General features: G+C 40.6%; 1 protein-coding gene across 1 annotated transcript; it reads right to left on the bottom strand.

The window, feature by feature from the left end:
* Nucleotides 1-103: 103 nt before the first annotated feature.
* On the bottom strand, nucleotides 104-3721 carry s1pr3a (sphingosine-1-phosphate receptor 3a). Its single transcript, XM_031736056.2, has 2 exons — nucleotides 3234-3721; nucleotides 104-2549 (listed from the first exon to the last, which is right to left on the bottom strand). The coding sequence occupies exon 2, from the start codon at nucleotides 2439-2441 to the stop codon at nucleotides 1242-1244; it is 1200 nt and encodes a 399-aa protein (XP_031591916.1). The 5' UTR covers nucleotides 2442-2549; nucleotides 3234-3721; the 3' UTR covers nucleotides 104-1241.
* Between the last annotated feature and the right edge of the window lie 20170 nt (nucleotides 3722-23891).

Genomic DNA, 23891 nt, shown 5'->3' with positions numbered 1-23891 from the left:
CAAATTTATGCAGCTGGCGATCACAGTGACAGCCTGGATGAGAGGAAGGGGATTCGGAACGAGCCCCTGATTCCATAAAACAAAACGACACATGAAAATCGGATAAAAGGGAATAGAATTTTATTTGCTATGTAACGTATCAGGCAATACATCACCCTCAGCATAAATGTAATTTACAGTCTACAACTTTTTCACATCCAACACTCGTATTTACTAGTGGTTAGTTGATGGGCAAGTGGTTTCTAGACGAGCTGATGAGGCCCTAAAATTTTCATGATTGTCGCTATTAGCCAGGCCGATTTAGCTCACAGTGTAGCTTCTGTTGACTAGATTAGACTGATGAAAAGATAAACCAAGAATAGTAATGAAGAGCTGAGCCTGAAACGTCCACGAGTTGAATCCCACAAATTAACACCACCTCCTGCAGCACTACCATCAGGGCATACTTTACTATGTTGCCCACTAGTGGTAAGAATCAACTACTAGCAGTGTCATTTTTCCTCCAACCTTGTTGTTGTTGTTGTTGTTGTTTTTGGTTTGTTTATGCACATCACAGCCTGATGAGGCTGCTAGTCTGGCACTAAACTTATAGAATAGGTTTCTCTCACAGTGCATTGCAAATAATCAATAATAAAGTGAACAGTAAAGTCCTAGTACCATGATGGGTTTCATGCACACAAAGCAAAAAAAACAAAAAAGCAAAAAACAGCTGTGTAGTATTAAGGTGGCAAATGTTTTCACAGAAAATAAATAGTCTATCAAGTCAAGTAATGAAAAATGCAGGTGTTTGAAGATTTCCTGCGTATAGTACATGCAAAAAAAAGAAAAGTGCAAGAATTTGATCATTTTTGCTTAAAATGACAGGATAAAAAAAACTAAACTCAATGACAGACAAAACACTAACAGAGTAAATCATACTTTACGGCATCCCCAGTCACAATATGAATTCAATGTCGAAATTTCTAAATCCAAGTAACTCTCCGACGCTGTATTCGAGTGAGTCTAGTGTTGGAAAAGACATCTGAGTTCCTGTAAATAGTGGCTTTAAAAGATTTTCTTTGTACTATGATTCAGAATCAGATGTATTTGGTTCCAAATGAATGTCTGAATTATTTTATCAATACTTCATCTAACTCATGCTACCCAAACGATATTGTACAAACAAAAAGTGGCTGGTAGCAGGATTATATCAGACCAGTCTGTTTCTGTGTAACTGTAATGCCTCATTTAGGCTTTTCCATTTAAAACTTGTTGAGGGCTGGCAGCGCTCCCGCCTTGACAAGTACAGCTGAAAGCAGGTCTGCTGGCCCTGAAGGATGGGGCACGGCAGTGGCGGAGGGATCTCCGTGCTTGTTGTCTGAGTTCACAGGTGTGGGAACCTTTCCTCTGTTCATCGTAGACTTCCCATCCCCGCTGCCCCCTCCTCCACCCAAACTTGTCTTGCTGTTTTCTCCTGTGGGGATGATTGTCCCTAGGTTGGGGTTGCCCACTGCAGGAGTCCCGGTGTGCTCCATGCTGGTCTGACAACAGCACAGCAACCGGAAAAATGCGCTCCTCATTTCTCTGCTGGACAGAGTATATATGAGGGGGTTAAGGGCAGAGTTGAGTACAGCAAGGGCAATGAACCAGTCCACCTGGTAGAGAACAGGGCACTTATCTGGACTGCAACCAACATCCAGGAGGAGCAGGAGAAACAAGGGAGCCCAGCACATGACAAAAACCCCAAGCACAATAACCACCGTACGAAGCAAGGCCAATGATCGCTCTGAAGGCCGGCTGCTCACCCTGCGGCTACTGGAGGTCACCAGACGGTAGATCCTGATGTAGAGTATAATGATGGCCACCAACAGGGCACTGAACACACTGATGCAGAAAGCAATATAACTCTTAGCATAGAGTGGCAGCACTGTGGAGCAGGAAGGCAGATTGTTTAGGCAGTTCCAGCCCAGGCTGGGCAGAGCACTCAGCAGTACCGACACAAGCCAGCAGGCTACCAGCAGTGCTAGAAGCCGACCTCGACCTGCTGTCTCGCAGGGGCGCAGACGCACCATTGTCATGTGCCTCTCGATCCCAATAGCCAGAAGGCTGAAGGTGGAAGCGCTGAGGGCTACAAACATGCTCCCTTCTCTGGCCAGCCACTGCAGTGGCGTCAAGAAGAAGGTTTTACGTCCCGAGGTAAAGATGTTAACCATATAAGCCACCCCAGCCAGCAGGTCTGACAACGCTAGGTTTCCAATGAGAAAGTACATACGGCTATGAAAGCGCTTATTCCTCCAGATGGCGAGGAGAACTGTAATGTTCTCCAGAACAATCAGCACGCAGATGAGGAGCAGCAGCACCATTTTACAAGCCCCGCTGACGCGAGGTCGTTCCCACTTTCCCGAGTGGTTGTAGTGGATGATGATGACAGGATTCATCCCCTGCTCAATTTGATTACTCATACTGCCTGGCCCTTCTTGACCTTCCTCGGTCACACAGCAGAGGGCGGCACAGCACTGGACACAGAGGTAAGGGTGCTCAAGTTGGCAGAGTCACATCCTTTGAGGAGCCTGTCAAGAAAAGTTAACAGATCACGTTAAAAAATTACTAGTTTTTCTCTGAGCTTAGGAACTAAAGAAGATTGTTCTATAGAAACATCAAATCTGCATTGAAAAAAAGGAAAGTATTACCAGTTTAAAGCTATGCAACTACAAAAATCCCTTCAGACAAGTGTGACAAAGACAGCAGTGGCACCTACAAGTTAAATAAAACACAGTCTCATGAAGAAACTGAAAAAAATCAGATGATCTAAACTGCCAGTTCTCTTGTTCTATCCACTACCACTCACTTCAAGTACTTACAATTTTGGCATTATAATTGAATAATGAGTCTGGGGTGTGTTCATGTCATCATTTATTATTATTTCTTTCTTTCTTTAAAAAAAGACAAGACTTTTATAAAGGTCTTTAAATGATCCAGAAATGCCCTCCTCACAATGACGATGAATACAATTTAAGTTTCTTCCAGTTTCAGAAACAAGGCGCAGTGTTACAGGCAACTTCTTTACAGAAGTAAAAAATGCCAGAGGCTTTAATTGAAATCCTGCCTCTGCGTAACTTTCCTTTTCCTGACTTTCATGTTTTGTGAAAGTTATCAAAAACGACACAGAGCTCGTGCATTGTTAGCGCACAGTCTTTGCGCAGTCGGTGTGTTTTTCTTCGCTCCCGCAACAGTATGCTAGAAAGTTATCCTACCTGTCAGAATGACGGGGCTCGCTTGAACATCCCTGCAATGAGCAGATTTACAAAAATGTCGAAGTTGTTGTTTTATTTATTTTTTCCTTTCGTGCGTAAAGATCCAGAATTGGTGCGTTCCAAAAAGGTGATATACTCGATGTAAAATTAAAGTTTCATGTCCTTGTCCGCTTAAAAATAGCAGTAAAGTTGACCTCCTTAATATCCACAGTAGGTTCTGTCCTAACTTTCCAGCGTCCTCTCACTTTGACTCTCCAGCTTCCAGCTTTGACTGTCCCGGTCTCACCCCTCCCAGCCAACGGGGCGGGATTTTCCCTCACCTCTCCATTTGGTTTTCACCATTAATTATGAGTCAGGAGAGAGGTCGAAGCCACGCGAGTCATTGCGCTACACTTTTGAGCCGTGCAGTGTGAATGATACCGTTTATTTTCCAAGTGTAGGTCAAAGCGATTTGTTTTTGTTCTCCGTGGTTAAAGGACAGCTGACTATTTCAGAGAAGAACGTCTAATTTGTTTCTTCCAGTGTGTCATAAAATTGCTGCTCTTACTTGTTGCAACACATGTAATAAATTTTGCCCGTTGGGCCTTAATACGCCGCTTGCATTACATCATTGTAACAGCCTGTTGTTTTGATCTTTTGATGTTTACCAGTATAAAGTCATATTCCTTAAAAACACTGGAAATGTTGCAGGGGGAAATGATAAACCAAAGTTTATCACTCTATCCAAAGGTTAATATTTCGTTTTCATAACACAATCAGCCATGCATTATGTGTTTATCTGTGGAATATTCTCCTCCACTGACAGGCCAAGAAGTTGCTGGAATCCACTCATTGTTTTTCATGCTCAGATAAAGGATCACTGAGTCCCTTTAGTGCTCTAGGAGTGTGAGATAGGTCAGACCTCTCCCATTGGAGCCAACTGGAAGGATGGAAAAGGAAGAGTTACGCATTTCTTCTCCTTTTATGAACTTACTCTGAACAGATAAGATACTGGGGTATTACGTATCTGGGTGTCATCTCTAGCTTGTGGAGTTGTGACAGTTTGGTCATTGCAGAAAGGTCCATATTGGCGGAAGGTTAGGGATGGATTTGTGAGTTCCAAAAAGGAGATATACTCAATGTAAAGTCAAAGGTTCATGTCCTTGTCTGCTTAAAAAGTAGAAAAGTTGACCTCCTTAATATCCACAGTAGGTTCTGTCCTAACTTTCTAGCGTCCTTTCACTTTGACTCTCGAGCTTTGACTGTCCCAGTCTCATCAATCCCGGCCAGCAGGATGGTATTTTCCTTCAACTCTTCATTTGGTTTTAACTATTAATTATGAGTCAGAAGGGAGTCAGAACAACATTCAAAGGGAAAAAACAAAAATAAAGTTGGACATAAGTAAGAAGGTAGAAAACACTATGGCAAGTCTTATCATTATTGCATAAAACCACTTTATTTGGTGTACCTTGTTAGTTTTAGGTTGGACCCCCTTTTGCCTTCAGAACTACCTTAATTCTTCATTAATCAAGGTGCTGGAAACACTTTAGAGATTTTTGTCCATCACACAGTTGCTGCAGATTGCTGATAGGAAAGTCCAGTTCCACTACATCGGGTCTGTCAAGCCCATTTCAGTAGAGTGACTTTATTGTCATGTTCAAGAAACCAGTTTGAGATTATTTGACCTCTGTGGCTTGTCAGAAGATGGGTACACTGGTCATAAAGTGACAGTCCCATTGATATCAAGGTAACAAAAATGTGCCAACAAAATATCCCCGATAGTATTACACCACCATCATGAACTTGAACCGCTGAGAGAAGGCAGGATGGATCCATGCTTTCATATTGTTTACAACAAATTCTGAAACCGGGACTCATGAGAGCAAGCAACATTTTTCCAAGCTTCTATTCCCTAACATTGGTGGGCACGTGTGAACTGTAGCCACAGTTTCCTATTCTCAGGAGTGGCTCGTGGTGTGGTTTTCCCTGTTCTTGCTTCAGGGTTCAGAGATGCTGGTTTGCATACCTTGGTTGTAATGAGTGGTTATTTGGCTTGGTGTTCCCTTCCTATCAGCTTGATGGACTCTGGCCATTCTCTGCTGACCTCTGGCATCAACGAGGCATTTTTACCCAGAGAATTGGAGCTCACTGGATTTTTTTCTCTTTTTTTTCTCTTTTTCGATGTTCTCTGATGTTTCGGTGTTCTCTGGTTGTGTGAGAAAATCCCAGTACATCAGCAGTTTGCGAAATACTCACACCAGTCCAACTGCCATCATCACTGATGCCATATTCAAAGTCACTTAAATCGCCTTTACTCTCTAATCTGATGCTTGGTTTGAACTTTGGCAGGTTGTCTTTACCGTGTCCAAATTCCTAAAATGCACTACTTTGCTGCCATGTGATTGGCCAATTGGATATTTGTATAAATGAGAAACTAAACAGGTGTACCTGAAGAATGAATGGTGAGTGTATATTTCCCATTGCATTCCCTACTTTTCCTGCTGTAGTGTCACAGCGGAGAGACTATTTTAATTCCTGATATTATTGATTTGTAACAAATCAAACATAAGCTTTCAGTGTTAAGTAAAGACGGATAAAGTGAGACCACATTCTCCCACTTTATGTGGGAACTAACTTTTATCTGCATATTGTGATAATATCCCAAATTTAAATTCACTCAAGTTTATGAAAGTTAACACTCTCGTAGGAAATCTGCCCTAAAAACAGTAAGAAATTTGCTGATCTGTGGTTGTATACCTACTGAAACCTAAAGAAAACTGGCAAACAAAAGCTCAAGGAGTTGTGAACAGTTTTAACAGTTATGGGAACAAAAAGAAATGACAACAGAGAAGTATAAGAGCACAGAAAAAATTATCTTTTCATTTAGCTTTCAAATAAAATACAGCTATTTGTCACGGCTGGGGCAGCAGTCGTGTTGAGGATGAATGAGGACCCAAAATGCAAGCAGCTGACTGGTGATATGAGTGAGGGTTTATTTACAGGTGGCAGTGGCAGAACAGGCAGTGAGGAATGACAAATGACTAAAGAAACCTAAACTGGGAAAACTAAAGAGCAAACCTGGAGTCATATGAACTGGAGAATGCAGAGAGACGCAGAGAGACGCAGAGATACACGGATGACGCAGATGACACAGAGAAACGCAGACGAGCCGACAACAGGCACAGACTGACACCCACTATATATACACACACACAAACAAGGAGACCAGGTAATGACATACAGGTGGGAGCACAGCTGATTCTAATACACAAGACGACCTGAGGAGACAAGCTGAACACGATGACAACAGACACCGACCTTCAGAATAAGACAGGAAACCTAGAGCACGAACCTTCAAAGTAAAACAGGGAACCCACAGGCTGATTTACAACACACAGGGACATGAACAGAGCACCAAGGACAGGCACAGGTAGGTATGATAAAGCACCAACTTCAGGTTCAACCCTAAACTAATACAAAATCAGAATACACCCGAGGCACAAAATAAACTTCAAGGAAACACAAAACGCTGGGTCAAAATGACCCAGGATCACGACACTATTTGTCAATAACATAATCAATGCTAAACCTCTAGCCAGCATAATTTGTGTGTCTGTTTAGGTTACATATACTTTGAATGTGACCATGTTTCAGTCATTTCGACCTAAAAGTGAAAGTAAAAAAAATACAAAACTACACATGAATATACTGCAGTGAAGTTTAAGGACGGGATCCAAGGCCTTGTTCTGCAGTCACAGATTGATTTGACTTGTGCTGCTCGATAAGCCTATTCCAAGGCAAGGTAGTCATCCTTGATGTGTTTTAAAAGCATCTAAAAAAGAAGTGAAAGCGGGGGCTATTTTGTTTTCTTTTCCCTTTTTCTCTTTTCTAAGAATGGCTCTGTTTTTCAAAGTGTCCATCACTTCTATTTTTTTGTTTTCACATTCTTTGTTTTTCCTGGATCGAAAGAGCTCGAGTAGCGTTGGACAGGCTGGAAAATGGCTCTTCTGGCTAACTCGGACCGACAGCGTAACAAATAGTGATGAAAAGAAGAAGAGATGGTAAGAGACAGAAAAAGCAGGAGGCCAAGGTGCAGTCGAGCAGACAGCTTCTCCTTATTCCTGCTGTATCGCAGTCTCTGTGATATCACAGATCGTGAGGGGTTACAGGCAGTCTGGCCCGCTTACAAATGTCAGCCCAGGCATGGTAGATTAATGAATGACCTCCACAGCTGTTGACTTTACCCTGAGAGCAAGAGATGTACAGACACTCTGACAACACATTTATAACCATAGGAAAACACTCCAAAGGCCTTGGCTCGGTGTTGGATACACACTTCCTAGATTTTTGGTGCTGTGTTGGAAAGAGGAAATGCTTCAGGTCACCAGATCCTGAAAACTAGGCCCAGTAATTTGCCATTGCTCTTGTGTGTGTGTGTGCATTGTGCATATGCATGCACATTAGTGAGTGAGTCAGGGCACAATGACGCAAGCTCCAGTGGTGAGTTAGATGTTTGGGAATGCAAAGTGTAGTGGGAGCGAAGAAGGAGCTGTGGTGGTGGAAAAGGAAGGCCTCAAAGGCCGTAGACCCACTGCCCTCCACTCCTGCTGTTTACCCACACCCACTAAAAATATGTTCTGTTACAAAATTAGACATACATAGATTTACAGTATGTATGTGAAGTGTGCACACATCGTTTTTATTTATTAACAGTGAATTTGAGAATATTTTATGTCCTAGATAATCCAACTTTTGATGGGCACCATGCAGATATATGTGACAATAAATCTAATGTATGCGTGTAATATATGTGTAATATATGTGTAATATATGCGGCCTACTTGTTGTCTTGTAGATGCGATGTTGTGGTATGCTGTAGCGTGAAAGCACAGGGTTCTGATTAGATTGGTTTCCTTGACTTCTTTGATAACTAAATTTGGTTGAAGATTGGAAGAGAGCAGCATTAGACTCTATTTTCCTTTGGTTTGCAAATCCATCCGTTGTTGATGAGCATAGCCAAATTTCAGTTTGTATAAACCATGCAACCATTTGGCAGGCTGAAAGGACTGAGCTCAATAAGAGACCAACCAATGTTTGATTTATCTTTAGTGTGACAGAGAATGTTAGTAAAGACAAAACTTTTCCTCGGTTCCTAAAGGGCGGCCAGTTTCTGTCTGCTTTTTGGTGGAAGTAGCCACCACAAGTATCTGTCTGGGGACTATGGCTAAGGTTAGCTGAGATTGGTCACCTAGCATACATCAGTGTTTGTTTATGAGTTTTGGGGCAGAGAAGATATGGCCAGACTGGTTTTTTTTACCTGATGGCATTTGGTTTGTGAAATTGCCAAACTACATTATAACTAATAGGTATGAACTGAAGTTAGTTATTCAAATTCAAGTAGTGTTGTGACATGTTTTGGCTGGATAATGACATGTCTAAATGTCTAAACTGAGAGCTGCTAGCTCTGGGGCAGTCACCACAGCCCATGTTCTGGCTTTTGGAATCTGGACATTTTGGCTGGATAGTGACATGTTGTTTGGAGGAACCTCTGGATATACTAATTTGGTGTAGCCCCCATTTATTAATTTCAGTTTTGGGTTTGGTTGCTGGAATTTTTCCAAAGCAGTGGAAATTTGTTTTCTAGAACTCTCTCATCACGGGAACATTTTGCTTTCTGTTGAGAGGTTAGCAAATCTGACAGATGTTTTTCTTTTCTTTTCTTTTCTTTTCTTTTTTGCTTATAGCTATTTGGCAGAGGATCACTGTAACATTATTCACAAAATGAATATTTATTGAAAGGTTGAAAGGATGAGTTGTTTTTACTGTTTCATGTGTGCGTGTACATGTGCAAACATGTTGACTGAAATTTATCGTTGGGGAATTCCATGTAAAAACCTATAGTTTACAATCTTGTACATGCACAGTCATGAGAAAAAGAAGGTTTTCACAAGACTCTGTGCGGTCTATGAAAAACTAAGTAGATTCCATGACTCAGTAACTTGTAGAACCACATTTAGTAGCAATAACCTGAAAGTTATTGCAGGCATTTGTTTATGCACATCCCTCTTTAAACTCATATCAGTGTTTAAGTTGAACTGAGATTCGGACTTTGACTGTGCAGATTTGCTGCTGCTGAGCATGGGATTATTGTCCTGTTGCATGACCAAGTTTGGTCCAAGATGGCCTTAGTATACAGAGGAGTTCATGTTCAACGTAGTTACTGAGGCCTGTAGAGTGTGAGATGAAGCTCTTGTTTATTTATTTGTTTTTTTTCCCAGCTAAGCATTGTACTGTCTGACCTTGGAGCGGATATATTGGGATGTTCACTCCTGGGAAGATTGTGGCATTGTGTTAATGCACACCTGATTGCTCCAGACCAGCGAACTGCCAAAAACCTCCATTTTTAATAGAGGTGGTTATGCTTCCTGATGTTAAATTAATCAGTATTACAGAGACATACACATAAAGAACTCATGTTCAGTCCAACCATGCAATATTAAATCCCAGTGTGTACGTATGAGCAGATATGTGGGTATGCGTAGACATGTGTGACTATATATGTATAGCTGTATACGTATTTATAGGTGCGGGTGTGTGTATATACACAAACATGTTTACTATTTACTGCATGTCACTAAATTGTGTTTAATTATTGTATTTTTATTTATAATGTGTCAGTATATTTATGTTATTTACGTTTTTATTTGTAATGACCATAGAGAGCCTTGAATCTTGAGTCTGGAATCCTTTAAATTCATCGAAATTTAAATATCAAAAGCCTTATAACACTTAAAGCATACTCTCATACAACAAAAGTGAAGACTCACCCACACTTTTTGTTTTTATTATTGCATTATGACATCCACAGTTGAAACAAACCACAGATCAAGATTGCACAGCTGCAACCAAACTAATGATCACAAATATTAAAGTGAAAGCAGCTCTACTGCCTAGAGGCACAATTATTTATTCTGATTTTCAAATCACTTTCCACATCACCTCAGACTACATCAGTGACTTCCTTTTATTCCTGATAGATTAAAAAAACTCTGCTGGTGTTGATTGAAGCGACTGATGGTGCTAAGAGGAATGGATATGTATACATTTTTCTGCAACTTTTACTTGCTTTTACTTTAAAACATCTTCTCTGTTTACCTTACTCAATTGGTTACTTATTACTAAAACATAAATGCATTCTCTCTTGTTGGGTTTAGTGTTTTTTTTTAAAATTTTACTATCGAATAAGCACAGAAATTGAGGTATCATTCGTTTGATTTCCCCGGAGTAAAAATATTCTATTTGCACTTAGCGGATCCAAACAGAAAATTACAGCAATAACAACAAAACCATTTGCTTGATTCTGCTCAGCCCACATGATTTTAACATTATCTGGATACTGAGTACCATCACATATTTTCTTTCGTGAATCATGTTACCTCACTGTTGGAGGCTGTGAGTAGAGTTCTGAGGGCTGATAGTTTATCTGGAGCACTGGTGCTGCTGGTGGGTTATCAGCAGAGGTCTGAGATCTTTAAGGGCACAAGGTGACTGCCTGTCTGAGATACAGCCATACTGCTTCTTTTAGATAACGTTCTTATCTGCATTTAGCTCAAAATAGTTCCATCAAAGGATGCAGAGCTGGAATAATAATTGGAGGAGAGATGGATGTACATATTTAACGGTAAGTTAACTTTGTTAACTGGCACAGAAACATTACATTAAGATTCCATCAAATTCTCTCTTTTACGTACGTGAACACACACACACACACACACACACACACACACACACACACACACACACACACACACACACACACACACAGGTGCAGGAATATATGAACGTAGGATATGGGAAGATAAAGCGACGTGTGATTTGACAAAGACTTCATCCTGCTTGTAATCAGTTGTCAGGGGGGAGGAAGGCAGAGGAATTATCAGCTAAAATCCTCAGTCAGCCCTTCTCGGTTCACACTCACACACACAAACATGCAAACACACCCTTCTTGCAGTGCACTTTGGAAATGTGTGAAAAAAAAAATCTGATCTGAGACAGGAGGTTGAGATCTCTTGTGTTACAAAATTCATGTTCAGAAACAGCTGCATGACTTAAACTCTCAAGACTCGCAGTAAAACACAATGAAAAAGCTGTGGACCTCAAAATAACATTAAGTGCATGTAAACAGAGCTCCATATCTGAACTTCTCATCGTCCACCCCCCACCCCACCCCTAACTTTGAAATGTCACCATCTATTTTCTCACACAATAAGCCTGCGACTTCACATGTCAAGATCTTTATGATGTTATTTATATTCTTTAGGAACGAGGGTCCTAAACACTAAACTTCAAACTATTTGCCAGAAAAAAATGGTAAAAATAACTTGGACCCCTCTCATGTAAACAGTCATGCCCAATTTTCTCAGAACTGCTTCTCTAATGTCTGGGAAAGAATCCTCTGTGTGCGTGTGTGTGCGTAAGACGAATAAGTTTTTCTGGCATGATGCATGTCTGTGTCTAATTACTTTTGTGTTTATGTGTTTCCGTACTCCATTTTCATGTGGTTTTCATGACTATTTGTTAAACACAAACATTTAAGAGGCCGGCATGCAGAAGAAAATATGCATCCTTTACATTCAGGAATTATGCATCCTGTTTTTGGAGGTTTATTTTCACGGGCTGTTATTTGTACGGCTGCTATTCTTTACGATGAGGTCAACGGTGCATTTCCCTTGAGATGAGCCCAGTGTGTCTGCTCCACACATGTGCCACTGACCCCAATCAGACACTATCAGCTAACCCCACATACACCATTACCAGCAATCTTTCCAAGTGCAGAGAAACCCTTTACCGAACCCCACACTCTCAGCTCCTAAAAAGAAAGGCAGCAGGAGCCTGAGAAAGAACTAACCCACTGACAGAAGCATACCAGGCTCAATCTACAAATGCCATCAGTGCAGATTTAGAATCACTCAGACCTTTCAAAGACGAGCACATGCATGATTTTCCCTCCCTGGCTTTTAACTAATAGCACAAAGTGGTACACAGCTCAGACCTCACGAACACTGCAGATCTAAATTCGTAAACAAAGCTGAATTATACAACAGTAGATACACATACACTCAACGGCCAATTCATTAGGTACACATGTTGGGGTGAAAAGGTGATTTCAGTGACTGTGAAGTGACATCGTGCCTGTAGTTCACGTGGGCTCACCAAAACTGCAGAAAACATACCAGGAAAAATGTTGCCTGGCCTGATAAGTCTCGATTTCAACATCTGAGTGGTAGGGTCAGAATTAGACCATGTCCATATCTGTGTGACATCAGCATACCCATCTTCCAGCTGCTTCCAGCAAACTAAATGTGGTAACTTTAAAGAGAAAGCTATATTTCATTTTTACTTTTAAAATGTTGATATGCTCAGTTTTCTTATAGAGAGTTATATTTGTATCTTATCTTATGCCTGCAACACACCTGGACTTAATTAAACAAGGTATAAAATTTGTTATGTGGTACGAAAGGGCAAAACACTTTCTTGTCATCAGTATATAAAAGTAAGTATGTAAATAAGTATTTGCTTGTCACTATATAGTTTTGTTTTTCCTCAATTTTCATAAAATATTTATGTAACAAATGTTAATGAATATTTAAAAGTTCTGTATTGTGTTATCTTTCTACAGAGGCTGGCTCTTTGGTCTTGTTTCCATTCTTTGTGCTAAGTCAAGCTAACCACCTGCTAGCTAGCTTAAAAAGTTTAAGATTTCTTAGTTTGATTTGTATCTTATCTTGTGGCTGCAGAACACCACACGCCCACAACTGTGTCCACAGTGTTTTTCTAAATTAATTTTTTTTAAGGCATTAAACCAGATTTAAAATATGTAGTGTGACAGGCTAGGACAGAACTCTTTCTTTTCGTCAGTATACAATAGTAGGAACATAAATAAGTATTAACTTGTCACAATATGTTAGTTTTTCTCTATTTTCATCAGACGGGATGTAACAAATTGTTTAGAGGCTACCTTACTCTGGAGCCAGTCTGGCTCTTTGGTCCTGTGTCCATTCTTTGTGCAAAGTGAAGCTAAGCCAGCAGTAGCTACTCAGTTTGGCATTTCTTTTCTCCTCTTACTCGCAAAAAGGGTAACAAAATTCATCCATCAATCCATTTTTTTTCACTTGTCCGGGGCCGGGTCGCGGGTGCAGTAGCCTAAGTAGAGAAGCCCAGACCTCCTTCAGCTTGTCCAGGGATACAACAAGGTGTTCCCACGCCAGCTGAGAGGTATAATCTCTCCAGTGTGTGCTGGGTCTGCCCCGGGACCTCCACCCTGTGGGACATGCCCGGAACTCCTCACCCAGGAGGTGCCCAGGAGGCATCCTAGTCAGGTGCCTGAACCACCTCGACTGGCTCTTTTCGATGTGGAGAAGCAGCGGCTGTACTCTGAGTCCCTCCTGGATGGCCAAACTCCTCACGCTATCTCTCACTGGAGAGGCCAGTCACCCTTCAGAGGAAGCTCATTTCCCCGCTTGTATCCGCGATCTCGTTCTTTCGGTCACTACCCACAGTTCGTGAGCATAGCTGAGGGTAGGGACGTAGATCGACAAGTATTTCGAGAGCTTCGCTTTTACGCTCAGCTCTCTCTTAACCACGACAAACTGGTAAATTTGTTAAAGTACGCTGTAACAAAATTAATAACTAATTTTTCAGCATGTCAGTTGTTGTATAGCCTGTTAATGCACAATTACAAGGTTAAAAAATTTATAAATTGTAAGATTTTTTTGTATAATACAAAAAAGTCTTACATTTTTTAAACATTATAAAATGTAAATGAGGAAAATGAACTTATGCTGCTCCAGCTGATCAGATTGCTCTTCAGATATGATTACTACATTAACAGACATTTCAAATACTTTCTCTTGCTATAAAAAACACTCTGCAGCTAGATTTTGCTCTGATCTCTTAGCATTTTAACTAAAGTTCATTGTGTTCTGTATATAACTCTTGAATTTTTCAGAGATTTCAAGGTAAGCCACCACTAACTATAAGGAGCTTCCTATAGTGCTGATAAATTAAACACAAGAATGTTACCAAATAAAAACAGCAAAACCCTTCATATATGGGGTTAGACTATGTGGACATGTTCAGAGGCACTCTGACAGAACGTGACCTTGCCATAGTCGCTGTTTGAGATGAATGGTGCATGTTTGTGAATGAATTACTGTGTGAATGGTGTTCAGCCAGGGTACCAGCCTCTCGCTGACACTGGGCTCTGTGGTCTGTGTGACATAGCGATGGTTCACATAAAGAAAGGCTCGATAGAGATCTGCAGAGGTAGTAAAGGCTGCCATGGTGACCACTCAACCAGCAACAACAATAAGACAGGTTGGCCATCGGACACAGCCATCCTAAAGCTCTCTGGCTCCAGGGACATGCCGGACAAAATAAAGGCTAAAAACACACACTTCACATCTCATTAGACAGGCCCACTGTGATAACCGACTAAGGGCCCAACAAAGGTTGACTTGACCATGTAACCTCCCCATCTGCATGTGAATGATACAAATCATCAAATGTTTACCTGGTAGACCTGCTTGTAAAGAATAGTTATTACCCCTTGAACATACTTTTACTTAAAAACACTTTGTCATACCAAAACAGCCATGATACCTAAAATGTTTGAATGGTTTTTAAAATAAAAATAAAAACAGACTGCAAGACAGGCTGTTTTTATAGCAAGACTCTTTTCCTAGAGATCCATGCTGGAGTAACCCATTTACAAAGTGGCTTCACATTGTCTTGCTGAAGTAAGCAAGACCTTTCATGAAGGAAGGTAAAGAGGACGACAGCATGTGTTCCAAAGTATGTATGTAGGTTGCTTAACATCAGTGGTGCCTTCAACAATATGCAGATTTTCTATGCCATGTGCACTAATGCAGTAATCAGACCACATGCTTTATACTTCACCCCCCAGTTCACCTTAAATGAGTTCAGGCCCAGAGAAGGGATTTCCAGAGGTCACATAAATGCAGCAATGAACTGTGGATTTAATGTAATGTATAAAACACTAGGACATTACAGGATCATATCTGTTTTCGTGAAAATTTAAAACAGGGAGCAGGAAAACAACCAGAGGCAGCACTCACAGAGCAGGCTTAAAGACAGATAAACCAACCTTCATTATTATGGTCAAAAGAAGAGAAGACAATAACAAGAAACAAAAATGGGGCAATAAACAGGAACTCACAAAGTTGTGGTAAACAGACACTCTGGCTGAGAGCGCTTACCAACTGACGCTTTAAATATACAAGAGGTAATGAAGGAAGTGGAGCGCTGATTAATGTAATGACACACAAGTAAAAATAAATGCAAGACACATTAGAAAAACGACAAGAAAAAATAAAACAGGAAGTAACTTGACAGGGAAACGCGTAGGCTGAAGCTCAAGGAATCAAATAGAAACCACAGCCTCAACCACAAACAGAAAGTAGATTTCAAAGGTGGCAATAACTAAACTGAGAATAAAATCATAAAAAAACAAACAAAACCAGTAAACATTCACCATACAAAACTCAAAAAGAACTCAATCAAGAACACAAACACAGAAAAGCAAAACTACGAATAGTGAACCCATCCCAGGACCCACATGTCAGTACAAAAACTGCAGACACAGCTTAGACACCAAACCAAGGGTGCATGACAGTTTTGTTGCAATAGTGCCTAAGGGCCTGAATATTACAACCATTTCATTCCAACACAAATTAGTAATGATTATAGTTCAATTTTAAAAGTTTGGTTACTGAGAAGAGTTACTTTTGAGTTATTTGCCCAGGCAGTGTATCAGTGTTTTTCCACTCGTTTATGTTAAGCTTCAAAAAAACAAGTTTTTTAAGCATGTTTTTGTCATGCAGCCTGGTAAAATGGTGTTAGCACTGTTGTCTCACACATTGTTGGGGAGTAACGGAATACATGTACCAGCGTTACAGATTTAAAATACAAAACATGAGTAACTGTATTTCGCTACAGTTACCATTTAAATGGGTGATAATTAGAATACAGTTACTTTGTTGAAATTCATGGATTACACGGTGGTGTTTTCCTGTTTCATACGTTAGGCTATGCCCTCTCTAATTTTGGTAATTAAATGTATTGCCGGAAAACCAAACCAAACACGCAATAAGAGGCTCTAATGTAAGCGTCCTGTTAATGTCTGTGGCGTCAGTTACACAGTGGACCCAGAGCCAGCACAACAGAGCCAGCAGTGCATGGGCAAGAATGCATTTCTTACTTAGAAATTGCAACACCACTTCACATTTAAAGAAAGGGATGGGTGAAATCTGACCGTGCAATGCGAACTCTGTTTGTCAGCAAGCTGCTGCTCTCAGCGTCAAAAGACTCCACCTCCAACCTAAAGAAACATCTGGAAGTAAGTTCTTTTTTAAAAACTAATGTTAGCCTACTGCAACTACCTTGTTTTAGTTGTGGTAGCTACCTGGGTTATGTGCCGCTTCAGTATCTTCGATGTACTATTGCTGTGTGAACGGAATACATTACAAACTATATTTTGGGCCTTGTATTCTGTAATCTGTATGGGAATACATTTTAAAAGTTACCTTCCCAAGACTGACTCACAGCACAAAGGTCCTGGGTGCAAATCTACCACCTGGCTAAAGGCCTTTCTGTGTGGAATTTGGATGTTCTCCTTGTGTCTGTGTGGGTTCTGTTCAACTTCCTCCCACAGCCATGCAGTTAGGGGGGTTCAGTTAATTGGTGATTCTAAATTGCCCGTAAGTGTGAATATGAGTGCAAATAGTTGTCTGTCTCTTTGTGTTAGCCCTCCAACAGACTGGTGACCCCTCCAGGGTGTACCCTGCCTCTTGCCCTATGGCAGCAGCTCCAGCCCCTTAAAACTGAATAAACTGAAGAGAATGTATGGATGGATGGTTTCTGTCATGAAATAAGATACGATATACTGTTTCAGTTCTTTTAAAATCATTGCATTCTGATTTTAATGATTTTATAAGGGATCCGACCTGTTTTTTAAAAAATGTTTTCCCATAGACATCAAACTGGAACCAGTCATTATAGTGGTAATTTCTTGAATTTTGACATTATAGTAAGTTAACTGAGTATAGATAGATATATTTGATTGCATAAGTACAATTACAATCAAATCACACATAACTGCGACTCTTTCATTTAAGTAAACCACTGAATTTAAGTTCCTGGTCAACTTGCTTTCACTGGCACACAGGTTTGAAATTAGCTCTTATTCCTCAGATTGAATTATTGTCTTAAAAAAGCACACAGTGATGAGTAATGATGTTTTCAGCCACTGTATAGTCAATGTGTTACAAAGCTTAGGCCATCTGCGGGGCACATGTTGCTGCAGTGCATCTGGTGACACATACACATTTCCAAGAAGGCACACAGAGGTCTGGTCTGCAGTTCAGAAGTCTACCTTTGTTTATGATTCCAACACATGATGGTCCATCACACTGTTGAGATCACAGCAGTCTGCTCCACCTCCCATCCATCCAGCCAGTCATGCCACATCTTTCATCTTCTCCCTGCGAGTGTGCTATGGGAGCTCTGGTGGTTTCTGAGAGGGTCTAACAATGGCATGCTTCAATGGAGGTTGAGAAAATGTGGCTGTGATCGTCACAGTTTGTTTATTGATGAAGGCTGAAAGGAACAAGCAAGAGGAATGGGGGTGGAAGAGGTGTACTGGAGTTGCCCGGGGAAAATGTGCTGTTAAAATAAATGAACTGCTCTGCAAACGGTAGATCCAGCAGCAATGTGTCAGATCCAGTTCTGTATAAGCTTTGTGCGCCTGCTGTATAAGCACTAAAGTTTTGCCTGCTTTGTGAGATCATCCTTTCCTACAGGATAGCCTTTGCACTGACCCACCGTAAAGCTAATATCTCCACAACATCTCTGTCTGAGGTAAAGTAAATCTGACATTTGCACAGACATGCACAAACACACACACATACAGACACATGCAAACCTCTACATGCACAACTGCCACAACCTTGCCCTCGCCTTGGACCTCTGGACCATTTTCCCTGGAGGCTAAACTAAAACAATCAAACCACAGGAAAGTAGACATATGTCTCCAACACAGCCGTCACCTTTACAAGCCGCTATTCTGGAAACACACACACACACACACATGCACACACTTCTTAAAACATTGTCTTCTAGATAAGATCTCTAAATTGTTATGAAAAGCTAGCACTGGCAAATACGAAGGGCATTTTATCTTGTGTTTGTAGGTTTTGAACTTGTCTCCAGCACCCATATTTCACCCTGCTGTACTGCTACAGTTCCCATCTTGGTCCTGCACCTTATCGTACTGCTGAGGTACTCATCAGAGCAACGGCTTATCAAGGTGAGACGAATAAAAACAGGGAACCTTGCATTTCCAAAGAGGTTGGGCCTCTTTGTTTCCTCTGCAATTCTCAACCCAATGGATTTTTTTGTGTCTTGTTTTTTATGGACACGTGCCAAAAGATAAAGACCTGACCTCTCAGTGGACTGCCAGTTCTATGAGACCGTCACCACAAAGGCACTCGCTCACTTGGCATTCTTGCTGTCTTGGAACATTTTACTTCCAATATAGCCGTAAACCGTGTAAGGGAAAACAGTCATCATGGAAAATTACCACACCACTTTTGTTAACAATCAGAATAGAGACGGGCACAGGCTACTGGGACAGGTTTTTCTACTTTAGTTTAGGTTTAGTTTAGGTTGTTCGTTATTAAGTATAATCATTGCAAACACATATAAATATACACTGAAAAATGCTATTAAAAAATGAATAAGGAATATGAACAATTTGCATGGAGAAAGATTGAGTGACTTATTTGATCTACAGTAGCAAACCAGCGACCGTTAAGTAATGGCGTAACATTTCAAACAGCCTGTATCCACTCATATGACTGTGAGCCAGTAAAAGGCAGCTGGTTACGATCGCAGATTAACTGTGGATTGGGAACAGTAGACAGGTTGTGTGCTGTATCTATGGGACTTGTGTGTACACACACCAGTGGGTCTTCAGAGTGAAAGGCCTATGTGTCTGGGCGTCAGTGACTTAATGACACCACTTACCACCCTAATTCACACTCAGGTTCTTGTGCATATTTTGAAAAAATAACACGAACGGAAATCCTACAAACAGAGAATCTCTTGTGTCAGTCAGATCGGAGGTGTTTGACCTGCTTTGATCCTTCTTCTGGGTTAAAATAGAATTTTGTTGACGCTTTAGTGCAACGGGCATCATTTGGTAATTTTGTACATTAACTACCTGAAAAATGATGCCTTTAAAAAAACCATGAAATGTTTCAAGTCAACTCAGCTGCTGAGCTACTAATGAAATAAGTTAGGGCCAAAAATGGTAAATCTGAGGAAACATGGTTTGGAGACTTTCTGTGAAACGGAGAGTGATATGGGAGTCAGAGGGTGGAGCGGCACTAAAAGGGGACAGGGCAGAACCACATACAAATTTCCACTCCTGTGTTTTTATTTGAGCTTGTTGTGTCTCACAGGAAATGCCCACAACTGTTCCACAAAAACATCTTTTTCTACAGGAAAAGTCATGCAGACTATTAATAAAATACAAGAACAGAATATGCTGTTAGGATATAAGTGTAACCATAGTGTATATTTTTGTATTTTACATTAAGTTATTCCCAGTTTAATAAAAGTAACTCTGCAATTTGCGTTTGTCACTTTATATGAAACAATTCTGCAAAACCACAGGAAAGGAAAAAAAATGTCAGTCTTGCCCCACCTCAGGTTTCCCCTCTCTTCTAAGTTGTGCTTTGATAACTCACACTGGGACAACATTGTTTTGCCATGAAATAGCTTGTACTCATGATTCAGATCCTGTGCTACCAAATCACTGCCCAGGCAGGCATCTAACATTAACTGGAGTTTGTTCACACGCACACCAGCACAATACACGGAAACTCAAGTCTCCCAAGTCTTATTATGTCACCTACGACTGTATTCATCTTTGTATTATTGGTCATAATATATAACAGTGCTAACATTCTTTACTGCACTTGATCTTTAGTTACCCAGCGCCCAAACATATCAGAGATCACCTCCTGTAGATAAGAAGTATGACATCCTGAGATCTCTTTGAACATTTGCTGTCTTTTTTTTACACAGAGTGTGAGCCTGCTTGGGTATGACACGTGAGGCTGAGAAGCAATGTGAAATATCACACAGGGAGGGGGGTGCCTCACTCTCAACGCACCCTGTCGGCTGCACGACCTCCTGTGTTTTGCTGTCTCTTTCAGTGTGTTGGTTTAGTGGGGAATCCAAATAGAAGCCCTAAATCCCAGTTAATCTGTCACATCATTGGGGAAGCTAGACACTCCACGGCGAGGCTATCAGATCATCAGCTTTCCACTGGTCTACTGCGTCCCCGCTGAGACACAAACATCCTGTTTAGAGAGAGAGAAAGAGAAAGAGAATGAAATTCCAGTGAATATCCTGAATAAGAGAATGAGAACGGGTAACGGCAAGTATGTCTTACAAAAGGTGGGTTGAAAGTTCCAGAAGTACCTGGGGCTAGAGACAGGATTGTCAGGACCCGTGTTTGCATTTCTTAGAATTTGTTTCAATGCAGGATCGCTAAGTGTAGAAGATGAGTGATGTTAATAAGCCTAGAGAAACCTGGGATGGAAACATGCCAGCCAGTACCCTGAAAATGAGACCACTTATATCCAAAATGTACTGCTATAAAACTTTTGTAAACCTCCTAGACATGTGTACTAAATGTAGAACTAATAGAGCTAATGGTTAAGAAAACTTGTAGTTTGTGAAACAGAGGAGTTTAGTGCCAAGCTCAAGTTCCTGAGTTGAACAATAGATAAGACAGCATTGCCCCCTTGTGGAATGGTAGTTACAGTGTAAAAGACAGCATACTGTTACATATAATTTGGCATATAAATGCCTGGTTTTGGAAATCATGTTTGTTTTGAAAAAATATTTAGAGGCCTTATTCTGAGTCACATCAGACAGAAGAGAAAGATTTAAAACGAAGACAGAAATCAGGACAAAGCTTCACTGTTTCTTAAAAGAATAAAGAAAGAAGCAGAAACCTTGTAAACAGAAAATGTATAAGTCAGCATTATTCACTTTTCAGTGAAGTACGTGCATGGGAGATTTAAATTTGGGGCATTTTATTGTTAGTGTCACAACTGCAGACCCAGAAGCTTGTAAAAGAAACATGTTGAAATGTGGCTTATAAATGCATGTGCTACAGCGTGGCATCCACACAGGTAATGACTGACTGTGACTCAAGAGACCAGTTGCACAAGGTATTTCTATTGTCTTACTTTATTAAAAGTGCAGTTTAATATATATTTTAATTGCAGTAAACACAGTTCAGTATATGAAGAATAAAACAGATCTTTAAAGTTAAAAAAGAAGGTTCATGTTTTTACACAGCTTGACATTTTTTGTGTTACACTGGGTGAGCTGTGATGGTTAAAAAGTTGATAACCATGAGCTCGGTAAAGAAATGAACAAGGTCAGCCACACTTAAAAAACACAAAGTCATTCCCAGGAAGTGACTTGAGGAGTAAGGAAATAACTTCTTCCTCCCATTCTTTTCTAATTACTTTGTGAAATAAGGAACTACAAAAGGTGAAATAGATCAGCTGCAGATAGTGAAACAACTCCAAAATGCTTTGCTTGTTTGTTTTCCACCTCCTCCCAAACTATGTCAACACCAAGTTTTATTTACAAGGTACAAAAAAATTTGATTTCCTGTTCCTGTTGATGTTAAATTAAAACAAACTACCAAAGTAGGCATCCATTAGCTCCCCAGCTACCCAGTAACTTACCCAAACTAATTTGCACACTTTGTCAAATCATAGATTACTCTTTTAATACTCAAGTTAGTAATTAAAAAACGTTTAACTACTTTGTAGGAGTAGTTTTAATTGCATTACAGTGTTACCTTTAATATTACAAAAGAACTCTGTATATTTGGCTTTTATTGAATCAATCCCAAGATTACTAAATGTGTTTTCAATGCATCATTTCTGAAAGATTTATCACATGGGATGAGATCACATTTATTTGCTGCACAGTAGGCATTTCACTTTGACTCTTGTGACAACTTGGTGCTTACCACGAGTCTAAGTTGCACTCAGGCAGAGCGATCACTATTCACATACTGTGCACCCAGCCATCCATTTTAAACGACCGCACATATTCACAATCATTGCAAACAAATGCCCATGTCACAAACACCCACCTGTGTTAGTGTTTTTACTTTTCTGTCCATAGCAGTTGTTCTGGAACAAACTCTAATGTGCCCTGAGGCCTATCAGCTGACTGCTACCCTGTAGCATTCTGCTGGGGCTCGTGAGGTTGTCGGGACAGCACAGCTTCCAAACGAGTCTCAGATTGGACAGTCTGAACCTCCTGACATGAGTTCTTCTTTTGAAAAGCATATTTACAGAGTAAAGAAACATCTGATCTTCTGTGTGCTCTAATGAACATTTTAGCATTGAATCATTTACGTCACTTTGTAATGTCTTCAGTGTGTCCTCTCTGTGTTTACATTTCTCTGACTTTCTGCTCTGTCTTAAAAAAGACACTGGGTGATAGCTATTACATTGTAACAGTCAAGCTGGCTTTTAACAAATGAAGATAGTCACAACTTAATGTACAATTTATATATTTCTTCCATTTCATTTTACACATATTTTATTTCAGTTCAATTCAATTTTATTTATATAGCGCCAAATCACAACAACAGTCGCCTCAAGGGACTTTATATTGTAAGGTCGACCCTACAATAATACATACAGAGAAAAACCCAACAATCATATGACCCCCTATGAGCAAGCACTTGGGCAACAGTGGGAAGGAAAAACTCCCTTTTAACAGGAAGAAACCTCCGGCAGAACCAGGCTCAGGGAGGGGCGGGGCCATCTGCTACGACCAGTTGGGGTGAGAGAAGGAAGACAGGATAAAGACATGCTGTGGAAGAGAGCCAGAGATTAATAACAGATATGATTCAGCAGAGAGGTAAATTAACACATAGTGAGTGAAAAAGGTGACTGAAAAGGAAATACTGAATGCATCATGGGAATCCCCCAGCAGCCTACGTCTATTGCAGCATAACTAAGGGAGGATTCAGGGTCACCTGGTCCAGCCCTAACTATATGCTTTAGCAAAAAGGAAAGTTTTAAGCCTAATCTTAAAAATAGAGATAGTGTCTGTCTCCCGAATCCAAACTGGAAGCTGGTTCCACTGAAGAGGGGCCTGAAAACTGAAGGCTCTGCCTCCCATTCCACTTTTAAATACTCTAGGAACAACAAGTAAGCCTGCAGTGCTGCAAACGGGTGGATATGGTACTATAAGGTCATTAAGATAAGATGGGGCCTGATTATTTAAGACCTTGTATGTGAGGAGCAGGATTTTGAATTCAATTCTGGACTTAACAGGAAGCCAATGAAGGGAAGCCAATACAGAAGAAATCTGCTCTCTCTCTATCCCTGTCAGTACTCTGGGCATGTCTTAAAATCAAGGTTCACTAGTCATAGTTTGTTTGGAATACCAGGCAAAGTCTTCATCGTCTTCTTTTGGCTGGTTCCTTTAGGCATCACAGGAGTGGATCATCTACCTCCATCTCACCCTATCCCTAGCATGCTCCTC

Source organism: Oreochromis aureus, linkage group 23 (assembly GCF_013358895.1).
Source record: "Oreochromis aureus strain Israel breed Guangdong linkage group 23, ZZ_aureus, whole genome shotgun sequence".
Classification (NCBI taxonomy): domain Eukaryota; kingdom Metazoa; phylum Chordata; class Actinopteri; order Cichliformes; family Cichlidae; genus Oreochromis; species Oreochromis aureus.
Note: the sequence above shows the minus strand (reverse complement) of the source record. Positions and strands in the feature narration are given on the sequence as shown.

Coding starts and splice junctions, on each gene's coding strand:
- s1pr3a (XM_031736056.2), bottom strand. CDS start 2,441: ATGAGTAATCAAATTGAGCAGGGGATGAATCCTGTCATCATCATCCAC.